Source organism: Patagioenas fasciata, chromosome 1 (assembly GCF_037038585.1).
Source record: "Patagioenas fasciata isolate bPatFas1 chromosome 1, bPatFas1.hap1, whole genome shotgun sequence".
In the NCBI taxonomy this organism is placed as follows: Eukaryota; Metazoa; Chordata; class Aves; order Columbiformes; family Columbidae; genus Patagioenas; species Patagioenas fasciata.
In genome coordinates, this window is record NC_092520.1 from 24,368,008 (window position 1) to 24,385,128 (window position 17,121).

Consider the following 17,121-nt stretch of genomic DNA (forward strand, 5'->3'; position numbering starts at 1 on the left):
AGCTCTCTGATTGGCAGGATATTGATGGGTCCCCTGAGTTTGGTGTCACCTGTCAAGTGGACAAGCACACTCTGTTGCCTCCTCCAGGTCGCTGATGAAGATGTCGAACAGAACAGGTCCCACAATAGCCCTGTGGTACCCCACTTGTTACTGGGCTCCAGGTAGAGCACAACCCATTAACCTCCAGCCCATGAGCCTGATCATCCAACCAGGTTTTTACTTTTACCCATCTGGTTGTCCACCCATCCAGACCAGAATGTCCCAAGTTGGATACAAGCATATGCAGGAGTGGTCACTCCATGATTTTCTCAGGGACCAAAGAGAGGGGTGACCAGCCTGTAGTTTCTGGATTATATTTTTGTCTGTTTGCACTTTTTTCTCATCAAGATGGGTGCAACTCTTGCTTTTCTCCTAGTTTTGGGAACCTCACACAATCTCTATGACCTTTCAAAGATCAGCACAGTTGTCATCTCCAGACTGTACTTACGGACTCACGGTGTTACACTCACATGAGCACGGTGACAAATCTTCCAAATCTCTTACCTTGCGCTCTTCAGACCTAACAACAACAGAGAGAAAGAACTGGATGGTACATTTTCAGAGCTGATCTCTATTAAAGGGAGCATGTTTCAAAGCAAAATATTAGTGGACTTTCCAAAAAGGAAGACCACACATGACTTTGCACTTTGCACCTGCTGAAGGAAATCAGGGTGTGGATTTGAATGGCTGCCACTACTAACTGTTTCCCTCCCCTTCACAAATGTTGTTTTCTCTTCTTTAATTATTTATAATTGTGCTAATAACAGTCTTCCTGAAATCAATAGCTTTCTTTTGAAGACATTAAACATGACGAAGCTTTAGGATTTTTTTTTTTTTTAAATAAAATATAACATCACCACTGTCACCTAGACGATAAAACTGTCCCCAGATCCCTCTGTGGCTGCATTTGCACTGTAGGTAGAGTGAAAGAGCAACCCATCAAGAGAAAGACAATTCTCTCCGCTCTGGTCCCTTGAAGGAGGTCCTCAAAGGAAAACTATGGGAGAGAAGACTGACCCAGCCTGGCTGTTGACTTACTTGGACATCCAGAGGGATCCCCATCACAGAGGGACTTGGCTCGAGTCTCAAAAAGGACTGAGATCTCCTGAATTCAGAAGAGGGGCAAACTCATTCAGTGGGAAACTTCCATCACAGCTCTCATCACGTTTTGTATGGGCTAGATGCAAAAAACCACGACTGGAGTCAACAGAAAACTTTCTGTGAGCTACTGTGGGACTCAGATGGGGCCACATTTCACAGTACCTTTTTCTTTTTGCTGCTCCTATCTATCAGCAATTCTTGGAGACCAGCCAAGTCTGCTTCCTGTGCTCCTCATTTATCAGCATACTCCCAAAAATCAATAGCCTTGCGCTTGCTACTTCTGTTAGTGCATTATCATTTCCTGCAACAAGGGTAGCTTGACAAAATGAAGTTTCAGATAATTACAGTTTGTAAAACAGCTGCATTGACATGGGGTCTCCAGCACTCTGTAAGCCATTTAATACAATTTCTTCTGGGGGAGACTCCAAAGGGCCTTGGGTCCATGCGTGACCCTTTTGCAGTTGCTACCCTTGTGTGATATTCGGTCAGGATGCTCCATGCCGCATTCATTAATAGGAATCACTTCTGATTTTAATGACGCGGGAGTCCTCTAGATTCAATGGGCTGGGAGCCCTTTGCATCGCTGTCAGCACAAAGGCACTGAAAGGCTCCATCCACATGCAAATTGCACATCTGCTAATGCTGAAATCTCCTTCATGGCACATGTGGTCCTTCACACAAATGACAATCAGCCTTTCTGATTTCCTAAGTATTTGTAGCATAGTACATGCCTGCTCAGAGAAAGCACGCAAGTGTCAAGTGGTTCCCAACTAAGGCAGCCCGGTCACAACTTGTAGCTTTTGAAAGGAAAGAGAGGAAATTGTACGGCGATTTCCACCTTGCTAATAAATCCCAGGGTAGTCTGGGCTGAGGAGGACTGAACAAAATCTATCAGGCAGCTGTAGCGCTCAAACAGTTCATCAGGTCCCTTTGGTCCAACAGATTTGACAGAGCAATTTACACAACAGCATCATGTCACATATGAGCTTCATGTATTTATATAAGGCAGATCCTCAGCTGTTAAGACAGGTGCAGAAAAAAAAACACTAAGAGACCAACACAGGAGAGCAAAATTAGTGCAGCCTCCTTTCTTATCTTCTCTTTTCCTAGCAGGGACATTATATCAGCTTAGACTTGTATTCACATGCTGGTCGGAAAATCTCTCTTGCTCTCTTCTCATAGCACGTGAATAATGTCCTGCAGCTTGGCATAACCAAAATACAAAAGGCCCAAAAGAGACGATGCACTGGAAGAGGAAACCAAGAGTAAGGCTGTGAGATGGCTGCTAGTGAGAGCAGACAACAGCCCTCCAGTTTGGTCCCCAGCATTCCAAGATGCTCATTTACACCAGCCCAAACTCAGTCATCATGTGATGTACCTGCACATCGGCCCACCTTTCTGTAATCAAAAGCATTTTATGCATTGGCTTGGAGTACAGCACTCTCATTTCCCCCTTCCCCGTGTGACTGGTGGGATGTGGTTCTCTGCTGTGATTGCTTCGTAATGACCGCATTAGAGCTAGCAGCTATTACTCTGCACACAACTGCATCCTAAAAGATGCATACCTAATGTGAAGAAAGAAGATTGATTCCTGTTGTTGCAGCCTGGCTAAATAAATACAGTATATTTCCTACATTAAAAAAAAAAAAAATAGAAGAGGATATAAATACAGTGGCACGGGATCCATGCAGAGATACAAAATGGAGAAATTATTGTAGTGTCTTCCTAAAAAAGTTAAGAGACCTGCCCATTTGTAATTTTGTGATAGCACCTGAAACGCTGGCAGCCACATCTGGTGTCTGATCCAGACTCAAAGGAGCAGGTGAGGGTCAGTACCCTGGCCTCTGTCTGTGCTTGGATCAGCAGGGCCAGAGGGAACAGTGGTGGAGCAGCCAGGAGGAGACACGGCTCCTCTTCCAGGCATGGCAGGATTGATGGTGCAGCATTACCAAGAGTTTATGATAGACAGAAAGGTGATTTTTCTTGTTGATGAAGTGAACTCTGTACTTAAAAGAGGTGTAAAGAAGGGACACCACACGGGAAAAAGTAAATTTTTGTTGAATCAGGTTCAAACATTTGGGCTGGATTTTGAGTCTAGAGATGAATAATAGCATCTATTTTGTGCTTCTGCACTTTTAGTATATCATGCAGATTTTTTTTTTCCTGATTTTCAATATAAAAATACTGTGTTCATTACAAAACTAGGACAAAAAGTCAAGCTACTTTTACAGTACTGTAAAGCTTAATAAAAGTGCCTGCTTTGGTATTTATCATTTGGTGAGACCTTACTTGCACATTCAAGTGTGCAAAATGACAGTGAGCACAAATATCCTCACTCAGGAATGGCAGTAGGTACAGGAAGGAAAGTTCTGATCAAAAGGTGCTGTGAGCACGTCATGAAGACCTCGCAAAAACATCAGATGAAAAGCCATAGCCCTGCTCCCCACTGCAGTCACTTCTGCTTTTCCTTATAAAACTAGCTCTCCTCCCTTGGAGCATTTCTTAAAACAAAGCTGCTTTCACACATAGAAATTGTACTTCCATAAAGAAATAAGCTCAAGAACTGCAGTTGTGAAGGACTATCAGATGTTGAAATTCAGCACCTGTACCCAGGAATCAATCTGGCCTCAATATGACAATCTGCAAAATCCCAAAGTGCTGGGAGCAGCATTATTTACAACAAGCCTTTCATTGCTGATGCTGATGCCCAGACACTGCGGTACCCTGCTTTCTTCCCCAGCCGAATTGCACTCAGCATTTTTTCCTCCCCCTCCATTAACCATGCTACCTTTCGCCTTGGAAACCAGCATCTCTGACTGCAGCTCTGCTCCAGGGCAGCTAAATATATGATCTTCCTATTGTTCCACAAGTACTTCGTTTGAGTTTTGGCTGAAAAACCTTTCGACATATTTGGCCAAACAGTGCAATTAGGGATTCGTACACCTCTAATTTAAACATCCTTACACAGATGGCTGCACAGCGCAGCTGCTGAGCCCCTGGCTCCCTCCTGCCCACGCCGGTGCCAGCGTGGCTGGGGCTGCCCGACACTGCCTTGCGTGGGGCTGGGGGCACTGTAGGGCCATGAAATCTCGTCATCTTCTCACTCAGCAGATAATAAGCTTCAGTCTGTGATTTTGCAAATCCCACCAGTTTTCCTTGAGGAAAGGTCTGGCTAGTCGGGCAGTGTTCATAGCTACTAGAGTCCCCTATGTTTGCATGCCCTAAATATTTTATAGGGAGGTCACCTTCTGTCTCCCCCTCTCTTGCACATGTCCCAGGCATTAATGACTGCAATGTCCCAGAGGCGCAGAAACTGAACCACTCACATTTAAATACCTCTCAGCAGCTGAAAAGGTAAGCTGTGCATTAGATGCCAATTATGTTGTACTCTCAGAAGCTTCATTATCTCGAGGCTCTTGAGTTTGCTCTGACTCACCGTCATCAAAATGATTTTTGCTTCCATTTTGCCGCCTGAGAAAGGAGGTGTCTCTCCAGGTTTTGGAATCAGCTTGCAGGGATCAGAGGAACCCTTCAGGTTTTCCCTGGCAGCAGCTACGTTTCACCCTAAGGAGAATGCAAGGAATCTCTATGTTTACTTTCTGTTGGCCAACTCTTCCCTCTTGGAGCACAGGGGAATACCTAAACCTATACTCCAGGCAACTATTTCCAGCAGAACTGTTAAATTATAAAAAGGGAATCGAATAACCCTGCACACCAGTTCCCCTTTCCAGGAAACAGGGTGAAAGTTTTTTGCTAAATCAAAGGGGAGTTAAAGACTCAGGTACCACTACATCGAGCCAACATCTTTACGATGTTTCCTTACGCAGCCCCTGAACTTGTGCATGCAAGCCTTGCCACGGCACAAACATAAACCACTGGCAAGACAGCCCTCCTCAAAGGCAGGTTTGGCACACAGCAGGCACCTTCCAGATGCCTTGATTTCCAGAGGTAACAAGAGGCTTCTCACTGCCTGGCTGCAGTCTCTGGGGCTCAACCATTAATTTTCAGTTGATTAAAACAACCAAGCACGGAAGCACTCACATGATATTTAACGTGAACAAAAGCCTCCTCAAAGCTTTTAAGCACCAGGCAGAAGAAACTATGTCTTTATAGAGTGAGACAACCCCTGTCAGCCCCACCAGCCCTTCAGTCCTCACCTGGATGAAGCCCAAGGGGAGCCAATGGCTTCACTGTGTGGCGGCAGCTGCTGGGCCAATGAGGCAAATGAAAGCCACAGGCTTAGTCCTGGTCCCTTGTGAGACCCTCAGGAAGCCCAAGTCTCCCCATCCTGGTGGTGGCAGCATACCTCCATAGGGATCTCATGGGAGCATTTTGCCTTGGAGGAGCAACCAGTTCAGGTGTGAGTGATGGTCGTGGACCTAATGGGAAGGCAATGTGGCTGGTCCTCAGTAGACAGGCTGAGCCATGCAGCACCGCAGTACATAGGGTCAGTTTCTGAACCAGGGGCTGGAAGGAAAGACGAGCAGTTGTGCAACCAGGTGAAGCTGGCAGCAGCGATCGGCACTGACCACACTTCCCCAGCACCTCTCCAAAGACAGGGCTGGCTCAGGACTCCCAGCCCTGCAATTACCTCCCAGCCTCCTAACAGCCAGCTCACTATTATCCTCATCATCACAATCCTCAAGATGATAAAACTGCATTGGCAGTCCACAGGCAAGTCCCTCCCAGGAGAGCTTGGGGTGCTGGAGCCTGGCCTGGGGGTCCCAGCCCTGCCCCACTGTGATAAGGAGCTCCAGCAGCCGAGAACTGTAGTCAGGTCCCAAAACACCTCCCCATGCTCTCTTTCCCTGTTTCCCAGGCTGTCGGGGCAGCCCCGTGCCAGCGTGGTGCTCACCTCAGCAGCAGCAGGAGCAGCACTAATGGTACTCATGACCCACAGAATCACAGAATGGTTGGGGTTGGAAGGGACCTCTGGAGATCATCTAGTCCAACCTGCCTGCTAAAGCAGGTTCACCAGAGCAGATCACACAGGAATGTGTCCAGGCGGGTTTTTAATGTCTCCAGAGGAGACTCCACAGCCTCTTTAGGCAGCCTGTTCCAATGCTCCGGCACCCTCAAAGTAGTTTCTCCTCATGTTTAGATGGAACCTCCTATGCTTCAGGTCTGTGCCTGTTGCCCCTCATCCTGTCACTGGGCACCACTTGAGCAGACCCACACCTGCTCTCATGATCAGAGCTGGAAGAGCACCACTGGTGTTATGGATTTCCTGCTGCAGGAGGGACAGTAGCTCTTAACAGTTCGATCACCAGCAAGGTTCTTTGCTGCAACACTGTCTTGCCTAACTTGAAAGAAGGTGCAGCTGAACTGGCCAGTGTCATGAATGGTGGGCCTGTCCTCAGCTTGGAAGCTCAAAATGTGTTTCTCTCCTCCAGGCAGTTCAGACCACCCATCAACAATCACAGCCATGGAGGAGTCCTGTGCACAGCTCAGCAGAGCATGCTGCAGAGACACACCTCATCCACATTGGTGACATCTTCTTCCAGTCCTTGCCATGGACTCAGCTCAGTAGAGCAGGTGTCCAGTGGTGATCACTGCTGTCTGCAGGCAGCAGCACCAGGATGGGAGAAAATCTGAACAACAGGAAACTTGAAGACTTTGGAGATGAAGCCAGAGATGGTCATTGCTCAGAGGACATGAAAAATAGAGTCTGAGGCAGCCTCCATATCTATTCGTTGAGAGAAGGTCTTTCCTGGGATGCTGGCAATCAGGGTGATCAGGAACCAAACAATGTGGCCAACATCGCTTAGTTAACACAAGAGTGCAAGAGAAGATTCTTGCATTCCAAAAGAATACCCACCAAATTTACATCACTGAAGGGCAGAACAGTGGTTGGTAGAGCTGCCTGGATTTGGCAGAGTTCCCTTGCCTGGGCTCTTTGCTGGTTTGCCACTTTGACATTTCCTTCCACTGAAGACCCATGTGCTTTTCATCTGTCACCATTTACTTCAGGGCGAAAATAAACCACAGCAGATGCTCCCTGTTAACCCTCTGGCCTCCCCGCTAAGGAAAGGTAATAGGAGGAAAAGGCAGAGGACATCATCTCGCACCGGTGTGTGCAGTCGCAGAGCTGACTTTTCACTCGGTGACGCTGCGGGGTACGAGGTCCCTGCCAGCTCCGCTGCCTGCTCTGGCAGAGCCGTCACCTCAGCAGCACCGGGGATCAACAACCTGTAATCAGGGACACGTGTGAGTTGCAGAAATTAAAGAACTAACAGTCAATCTTCCTTTAATTTAGCCACCACAGGTAACAGACAGATGCACGTAACAGCCACCAATACATATTTCTCTGTCTGGGTCTGGAAGTGCAGTATCATTCATCCAGCACAGCTGACTTCCAGTGTCACGGATTTTTTATTTTTTTTTTTTTTAAATCTAACCTCTACAGGTAATTCTGCTCTGTTACTCTGCCCCATAACGACTGGCACATCACAACTCCCTTTTTTGCCTGGAAACAACTGAAAGCCTCATGAAGTGACCAAATACCACCCTGTTCTGCTCTCATTCACAGCCACATCACCATGGCGATGGGAGTTGCCCATCTGTGGGCAGGGGTCACCTCTTCCCCACAGCTGCTCTTTGTGGCATGGATAGCTGCTGGTAGGTGAGCTTCGACCAGCCGTTTGATGGTTGATCCTACAGTAGGTGCTTGACATTTCTCCAATTATATCTTCCAGACCTTTAGTTCAAATAATAGACGGAAGACAGCACAAACCCAAAATTGTTCTGTTTCATCCTATTACCTTGCTTCCATATTAAAAAAAAAAAAAAAAAGTAGCTGAAGAATGTTTCAAAACATTTACTACCTATAAATTCAGCGTCCTCCAAATTGATAAAGCAGGGTGCTTTCATCTTGCACCACTCAAGAGGCATCAGCTTCTGTACTCAGGATCCGCAGCAGGTTCATACAGATAAACTCACACCAGGGTACATGATGTGCTTGTCCTGCGCAGCCTGGGGCTCCTGTTGTGCAGTTGCCTGTACTCAGCAGAGCTGGTATGTGCCAGAAGTGCTCTCCCTCTAAGAGTTGGGCTCTTCGTCCAATGTTATTGGAACATCTGAAGGACAAAAATTACTATCTTTTTGAGAAAAAGTTTGGCATCACTGCTTATTATAATTTTGGAAGTCTATCAGTTTTCATGGTTACAATGATCCATTTTCCTTTTAAACGTTGCTCAGCTTTTCTCCTCAAATTACTTCTGGTGGAAGTGAGTGCCATTGATTTAATGAAAAACGTTTCTATCAGATTTGAATTTGTCACCTCTGCTTTAAAGACAAACGTAAAAACTGGGCCAATAAAGCTACAAGACAAAAATAGAAGTTCTCCATCCATTTTCTCTGTGTTAGTCACAACTGTGGCTATTTTTATCTCCCATTCTCTTCAATCTCTCTATAATATTTCTGTGGTCTCATTTTTGTTAGCATTTGCTGAATCCTAAGGAACTTGCAACACAAAGCGTTTGCCCATGATGCCCAGAACTCAGTCTCAGACTAATCCAGGTAATTTTAAAACTCAGACTTGTGCGGGTACTTTGCTTTCTCTGTCTACGTCCTCCTTTACATTAAAAACTGAACTTCATTTGTTACCGTGATCCATTGCATGAGCTTGATTAAGGTACCACTAAATTTTCCCTACTTTTTGTGAACTTGACTTTAATAACTTTCATTATTTTGTATTTCACTGGCCATTCCTTTTCCAGATGATTAATTTAAAAAACAAACCAAAACCACAAAACCCCAACAACTTACCAATTAGGAAAAGAAAAAACAGAAGTCAATCATAACAATTGGAAATACCCAAAGCATAAAGAGGGTTTTGCAATTTTACAGTCTAGTATAATAAATTGGTAAGCAAATTAGCTATTATATTGTAAACTTCATCACAGCTATGTACATATGGCACAGAAGGACAAGTATGCTACTACTGTACAAGAATTTTTAAATTATTATCATGAATTATTACTGTCACCCTCTTGACCAACAAAGGCCTTTTATTGTGCTCTGGAAATAACTTTGATATGGACAAGTGATGGCCAAGATAGATGCTTCCTAAGTACTTCAGAAGAAATAAAGGGGGTAGGAACTCACTTTTAAGAATCTTAACAGAACTTGGCATTTCTTCTGATTTAAGCACATACGTCCCATCAGTTTCAATGGTGCAACTGCTGTTAATGGTCTCGATGCCAACTTACGCAGGACATAGAACCCAACATCAGCTTAAGCTTACCCCTTTAATTAGCATTAAGTTAGTGAGAGTTTTAGATGGAGAAGTACATCCATCTTCCTATTTGCTTCTTGAAGTAAGATTTGTATAACACATCTTAGAGCACAGACAGAACTACAAAATACACAGGCTTTTCTTCCTAAAGAGAAACAGCAGAAACTCCTGAGTTCTGGCCAGCCCAGGAACAGCTGCTTCCCTCCTTACCCCTGTGGGTGGAAGGAAGGTTTTTCAGAGCGCTGTACATTTCTCTTCTGAACTCAATCACTCTTTCTCCAGTTGTAAACACCATGTACTAAGGAAACGTATTCAGAGACTGCAGAGATCAGCACTGGGTTAATCTCAGTGCAGCACCTTGGCAAAGCCTTTAACACAACAATGGCCATACTTCTTCCAGCAGCTGAGCTAATCCCAAAGACTGTTTCACCAGTCATATTTTTGCTATCATTTACGAAAATAAAAGTTACAGAGTACTTTCATTGCTACCAGATATCAATCCTCGCATGTGTGTGTGTTATCAATTGTAAATTGATATTCAGTGGTATGTGAGACAGATCTAGTCCCTTCATATTTCAGAATATGAAGGGCTCCAATTCCTCATCCCCTTCCCTTCCTTCATGACACCTATTAACTCATCCATAGGGAAAATATCATTTCTATCTAACAGCGAAAAATGAAATGTCAAACTCTTCAATGTATTATCAGACCATCCAACAGCCTCCTGCAAGGAGTTGGCTTTAATCTTTGTGGGCTGCAAGAATCCTCTTGACTCCAATCAGAAGAGAAGCAATGCACTAACTTTAGCAAGGCACAGGAATCTGGGATTAGGAGCTACTGCTTTTGTTTTGGCAAATATACAACCCACAATACAAAACATCCAAGGAGAAAAATCACAAATCCTTTAGGAATTCTGCCCCACAGTTTTCCACCAGCCTCACACCACAATAGAAATGCTCTGCAATGGGCAGACTTCTGACAATTTACAGGAAAATCAGGGCAACAGTTCTACCTGCTTTCTGCAGGAGTTATTTTGGCAAGTTCACACCTTAAATACCAAGCAGTGTTTAAGGATTTGCTTGGACACGTGCATATATGCATCTTACTCATCTCAACAAAAGGGAACTCCACATACTTTGCTATCCAAGCTTGCCAAATATTTTAACAAGAAGCTACTGGATTTTCATGTATTTATACTGCGCTAAGTACGTAGCTACTTGTTCAAACCAAGATTACATTTCAAACATTCATTTCTCGAAAATCAAAGCATCTGAAAGACTGTTTAGCTAAGATAACACATCCTGACTCAGCCCCTTTCTTTTTCTGCTGTTGTCATAGCCATTTCCCATTTGAACCTGTGTCACTTAGGCAGCCACCATTTTGGAAATGAGAAGCTTCATGACAACATGCTCCTAGTAGCTTTCTCAAGCTGATGTTTATTAAACTTTTATTTTTAAAAAAAGAGGAGGTTTGTGTCCTTATAGTTATTTAGAGACTGCACTGCAGAGTACAAGGAACCCCTCCCGCCCAAGATTCATTTCGGCAATGAGCACACAATAATGCTCTCACCTGCGTTCCCAACACCCTCAGAGGTACGTGTGTGCTCCCCGCTGTAAGTAAACGAAGACGACAAAAGCCTTATGGTAGAAGCAGACAACTCCTGCGAGTACAGCAGGGTGTGACAGGGCTACACATCTGCGACTGCCTGTGCTCGCACTCTCTTCCCACAGACAACAGCCCTCTAGGTCACTCCTTTTGACGTGAAAGGAAAACAAAAGCAAAGTGATAAGTTCTATCAGTAGTTTTCAGCAGGTTTTGCCACCCCCTTTTTTTTAATAAATAAAATGTTGTCCTTACTTAGTTTCCAGATTAAGAACTATTATTAAAAGTAGTTACAGAGCCAATTACCACCTTAAAACACCACCAAAATGCACTACAATATTCTTTTATTTAGTTTACAGAAGAGTCTATCAGTACAGGTTGCAGAAAGAAAATGTTTAGTGCTATTTACAATTTTTTTTTAAAACTCTGCTCTATACAAATTTAATTCGGATCAGTATGAACAATATTTTTGTAAATCTACTGCATATAAAGCATTTCATCAAAGCAGTAACAATGAATAAAATAACCTCATTACATTTGAATGATGCCAATCATTCGAAAAAACGATTACATGGAACATCTGTAAGAGTTGTGGACACTTAAGTACAGAACACAATGTCAACCTGTGACTCATTTTTAAAGGCTAAAGCTATTTATATGGAATATTGTTCTATTATACTACACGCCAATCTATATTTCACTTCTATAGTTATGTATTTTATAAGATTTTTATTAAATATATTCTACACATATTTGTAATTTCACCCAGGAAGAATTCCTCCCAGTGAAAAAATATAAAATCTTTTATATTTTTATTTATTTTTATTTTTTACAGGTTTAGATGAAACTAGCTCATGCTTTAGTGCTGTGCAAATTTCTTTAGCATATCAACGTTTAAATTATTGATATGAAATAAAACAATGGCATCCTTTTTAATTATGTATGCCTTCAAAAATCAGCTTCTGATTTTAATACCATTGCAAGCACTAATACCAAATGCAGGTTACATAAAGAAACAAAACTAGTACTATGGCAGAGGTTTTTCTTTTTGCTTTTTAAACTTCAGTAATTCTTTTGAAGTCTCTAATGAGTAAGCATGACACTGGACACTAAGGTACAGATGAGAAAATGTCTGAAAAACACCAATTGCCAATATTCAAATACATAAAATTGATTAGTAAATGATGTTTTCTAACATTTATGCACAATAATAAAAGCCTATGAACTACAGGAAATTACCCCTCCCATATTAAGGCTAGGAAATGCACTCTCTGCACTTGCTTGTGCTGTCGGAATAAGCACTCAACTAACATATGTGATCAGAGTGCACGCAATAACAAAAAAAAGAATCAGTTTCATCAGCCCTCTACAGAGTGCTTTTAAATTACAGGCACATAGTTTTTTGTTTGTTGCAGGGAAAATATATATAGTTAGACTCGGTTTAGTTAGTATTCTGTGCCAGTTCGGCCACCAAGGTTGACATAGGTAGAAAGGACTTAACAGTTTTTCCTTTGATTTGGCCATAAGTGAGATTTGTTTTAATTACAGACATACTGGTTTTCAGTGTTGCATTATACATTGTAGGTTATTACTAGGTCTCTCAAATATTGTTAGAGATAGTTGATGAGAAATAGACTGTCAACCATACTTAGTGCAAATTGCATCTAGAAAGTTTGATTGGTTAGATCCAGTTAATGGAGATTTTTGTGGTAGCAAAATGATTCCTGCTATGGAAAAGAACACATTAATTTTTTCTGGAGATTGAATTATTTCAAGAACTGATGTACTGTAAGATTATTCAATAAACAATAAGCAGGAATTACAAAAACATAAACAATGAAAGTGTTCATAGATTTTTCTCTTTTAAAAAACCCAACTAATGAGACAGTGTTCATGTAATATTTCAGTTCCATGGATTTACAGACAGGCTCTTCCTACAGGTGTCCAAAGCAAGGTAGGGCCCCTTCTATTCCAGCAGCATGAAAGACAAAGACTATATTACATCACACTTAGCAGGTAAAGCTAACAGGGTTTACAGGATTACACAGCAATTGCTTTCTCCAGTTTTTTCACGGTTCCTTTGACCTGTGGAGCAAGAAAAAAGTTTTGCTTACATGCCATTTCTAAAGTAATTAGGTTGGTTTGTGTTCAAGTATGCTTGATACAAGTATGGTTTTTTAAATGATTTTTAGTTTAAGAATTATGGGGTTTTATTATTATTATTATACACATGGATACATAACTGAAGAATGAATCACAAGTATTTTTTAACAATAAAAACAAAAGCTTTTAAGATTTGAGGAAATGTCTGCATTATATAAAAACAGTAGAGCACAAAATTAATTTCTTAGTTTTCTATTAAAAAAAAAAAAAGATGTAAAAAGCATTCCATTACTTGTTCATGAAAGGCCACAAGAACTTTTCTCTATTATGAAATACTCAGAAAGCCTACAAGAGATCTGACTGCTTTGCCATGCACTTGAGTAAGAAACACCTCCAGCACACAACATACCTTGAGAGTTTGGCTCTGGCAATGTCTCTCTAGCCACCAAATGCATGACTGTTGTTTTGCCAAAAGGAAGCTTTAATGCTGCAAAAAGAGAAAGGGAGATTTATTAATACATTACAGCAGCCTTCTTTCTCCAAAACACCCAGTTGAAACCATTGGATTAGCATCTATTCAACAGTTCACACTGTTAGATTTGAACTGCTTACTAAATACATCTATAAAGGCGTTTCTGGCTAAAGTTTTGTAGATCAAGGTATTGGGACCTGATAATTATAACTTAAAACATTGTATTCTTAGAGACATTATATTCCTGTTAGGAAACTTAGCTTTCGGAGTAAAAGTGGGCATTCATGCCAAGACTCAGATGCTAAGAACTCTTCCTTGTTAAGGATGGAAAAAAGTGGTTAATTCAGCTACAAAATTGTTACTCCCAAGACATCAAAACAGAGATGCTACTTCAGAACAGATTTTCTTAAGCCATACTTTGATCTATGGTACAGATTTTCCGAAATAAAAAACGTCTGCATCTTCCCTTTAAATATTAATCTGTAACATCAGCTCCATGTGAAAAATATCAAATTTAAAACATAATAAGATAAGGTAGTTCTCACAATGCTGCCTTTGTGAGCTTTAGCAATGCAATTCATTCTGCTTGTTTCTGAAACTAAAATGATCGCTTTCACATTCTGATTTCAGTGTACCAACACAATGCTGAATATATGGTTTGAGTATCGCAGCATAACACTTATCAAATTTTCTAGTCTTCTTCAAGTGAAAGGATGCTCTGTGTTCGTTATATTTATCAGATTATCATTACCAGACTCAATATTCTGAACTTTGACTTCTTCCAGTTATCTGAGGAGGGGAATTATTTTTACAAGTTCTTTACATAACTTTGTTTCCTTTCTGCAACTCCTAAGATTAAGCATCTTTCTTGATTATTTTTCTGAGAAATGTAAGGTAAAGATATTCTAAGTTTAGTCCTCTCCCCTTATAGAGGAAAAAAGTTAGTGATAGATGTAACAAGAATTTAACCGTAAATACACAAAAAATTCTGACTTGAGTAGAATTTGTCCTCTCAAATTGCATTTACATCTTCTCTTTTCACATGCAGTGCATCACAGCATTTTAAACGAATAAATGAATAATGAATGTCCACTAAACCTGAACGTAACTGAAGATGAAAATGCCTATTTTAATCACTACAGCATACATTCAAAATTCAGGAATAAAAAAATTAAAAACAAACAAACAACAACAAACACACTAGTATTTGCTTGCTACATGCATTCCATACAAGCCTAGCTACAACATTGCTATTAAATCATGTTCATTGCCCATGTATTCGTTTGAAAAAATGCAAGTTATGATTAAAACACAGAGGTAAGCATATGGAGGGATACACAGATCCACAAGCCTCTTCAAAGGAGGTGTACTTTGGGAAAAGCCATCTCCACAGAAAGTCAGATCTGAACGTTGCTTAGCTTACTTGAAGCTGTGCCTGCCAGTAGAAGCTATTGATAACTTGAAGTCTGAAAAGGATTAAGTATTTTTGGTACTTGACTCTGTGACACAACTGAAAACTCTGCAAAGAGCATGACAGCAGTCTTTTAAACTCACTGGAAATGGATTGCCTTCATGACACAAACTCATAAGAAGCCAGTACAGAAAGAACAAAACATTACAAACTAATTACATTAGGGACATCTTTCATAATATCAAGACACTCGAGGAGACTTGATTAGTAAGCTGTGAAGATTAATTATTTACAGTTATCAAGTAAAAGTGTGCTAATATTTCAATTAAATCATTTCAGCTAGTAGTTCGCATAGTTCACACAAGTTATTAGCGATTTCCAGCTTCTTGCCTGGAGCACCCTGTCGGAGCCTGGGCACCCAAACCCATGCCCACTCATCCTTTCTTGCTCGTCTTTGTTCTTTCACCCCTTTCTCTCACTTAAACTAAACTTTCATTCCTTTCCCATCTGTTTAATTCCACTTTTATTCCAGATTTTTTATTGTCAGAATTTACTTCTGTATGGCACAAGGTGGTTTGGCTACCCATCCCCCTCCCCAATAAATAAGTAAAACATTGCCAACTACCATTATCTAACAAGTGTTACGGTTTAAGGCAAGGCAGCAATAAAGAACAAGAAACAGAGAACTCTTGATTATGTGTTACCTCCCTATTTAATATTTTTCAAATGCAAACTCCAGACCAAATATTTAGCTAAAGGATGAAATTTCCTGCTGGAAGCTGAACAGAGCCTGCCTTGCCAGCCACCACCCAGCCCTTCCCGCAGGCAGGACACAACACCACACTCTGGCGCGAGCACTGCGGGCAGGAGCGGCACAAGCAGCTTTCCAGAGGGGTCTGCTTCTCTTTACTACTTTCCAATGCCATCAGCTCTACTGTTCTTGCAGTGACAGTCCATTCAGAGAAGCTGGCAAAAGTGATGGTTCCTTTAAAACAAGATTTTCCACCAAAAAGCCAGGTTTTTTCCTATCAATTTGTCATTTTTTGATGCTGCTTAGTTTAAAAGAATCTCAAATTCATAAGACACTACATAGACATGTGAGGTTACAACTAGAACATTACAATGTCATTTTAAATGTAAACAAAAATGGGCTCCCATTAAAAAGAAAACACCAAACTGTTTCCTTGGAAACTTTTCTTTCACTAGTTGATAAAGCGACTTTCAGCACACAGTAGGTCCAAATTCCAGTCAATATTTCCTAATCACCTAAAACAAATAAAACACTAAGGGCCATAACTCAGTTATAGAGATCTGCAGATAGAAAAGTTTATAAGAGTATAAGAAACTATATTTTGTATTTAGTAAGAAATTCTGCACCCACCTTTTAAAGATAACCAGTTCACTTAGGGTTACTTATAATGAACACCACAAACTGAAGCAACACTCTTTTCAGGCTGCTTCATGAATAGCTGTTCTTCTTTCAGCTCTATAATCTTACTCCAGATAACTTCATTAGTACTGAAGTAAGCCAACATTTGGGGGATTTTTTTTTTTTTTTTTTTTTTTTTTAAACAATACAGCAACAAAGAGATCTCTGAAAAACACTAATATACATGTAACATTCTTAGGGTAAAATCATGATGATTAAATTGCAACAGAATGAACTAAAATGTCCTGAACCCAAGTAAGTATTCAAAATCCATAGACCTGAGTTAACGCAAGAGACAACAGCATACAGCTATTATTTTTCAGCTTAACTCGTTAAACAATGCATTAAATATATTAAACAAATATTCAAAGTTGTTTTGGATTTAGACAAATGTTACTAAAGGAAACAAGCACTGGTGGTCAAGAGTAACACCTAGAGATGAATGGCAAAGAAAATCCCATTTAGCTATCCTTGCCTGGAAAATGTAAGGTAAGACTAGCATCTCTGTAACTGCAGAGATGATCCAAGACTTAACATTTTTCTTTCAGCTCTACTGCAACTGCTACTATCTGCATGCATTGGCACCTGGTAAACATACAAATTAAAGAGTAAATAAAAATATCAGAGTTCTCCCAGCTGAATTGACAATGATCTTCTTTGTATATATAGCAGCATTAAAAATTGATTTATATGGAGAGTAAATCTGTTCTAAAAGTACATCACTAGCC

General features: G+C 41.1%; 1 protein-coding gene across 2 annotated transcripts in view; it reads right to left on the reverse strand.

The window, feature by feature from the left end:
* Positions 1 to 11,305: 11,305 nt before the first annotated feature.
* Positions 11,306 to 17,121, reverse strand: part of UBL3 (ubiquitin like 3) — a 62,321-nt gene continuing 56,505 nt past the window's right edge. For both annotated transcript variants that reach the window (XM_065830198.2, XM_071804610.1), the window contains exons 4-5: positions 13,491 to 13,568; positions 11,306 to 13,063 (exon numbers count right to left, since the gene is read on the reverse strand). In XM_065830198.2, the coding sequence (XP_065686270.1) occupies positions 13,011 to 13,063; positions 13,491 to 13,568 (131 nt within the window). In that variant the 3' untranslated portion in view covers positions 11,306 to 13,010. The remainder of the gene's footprint in view (positions 13,064 to 13,490; positions 13,569 to 17,121) is intronic.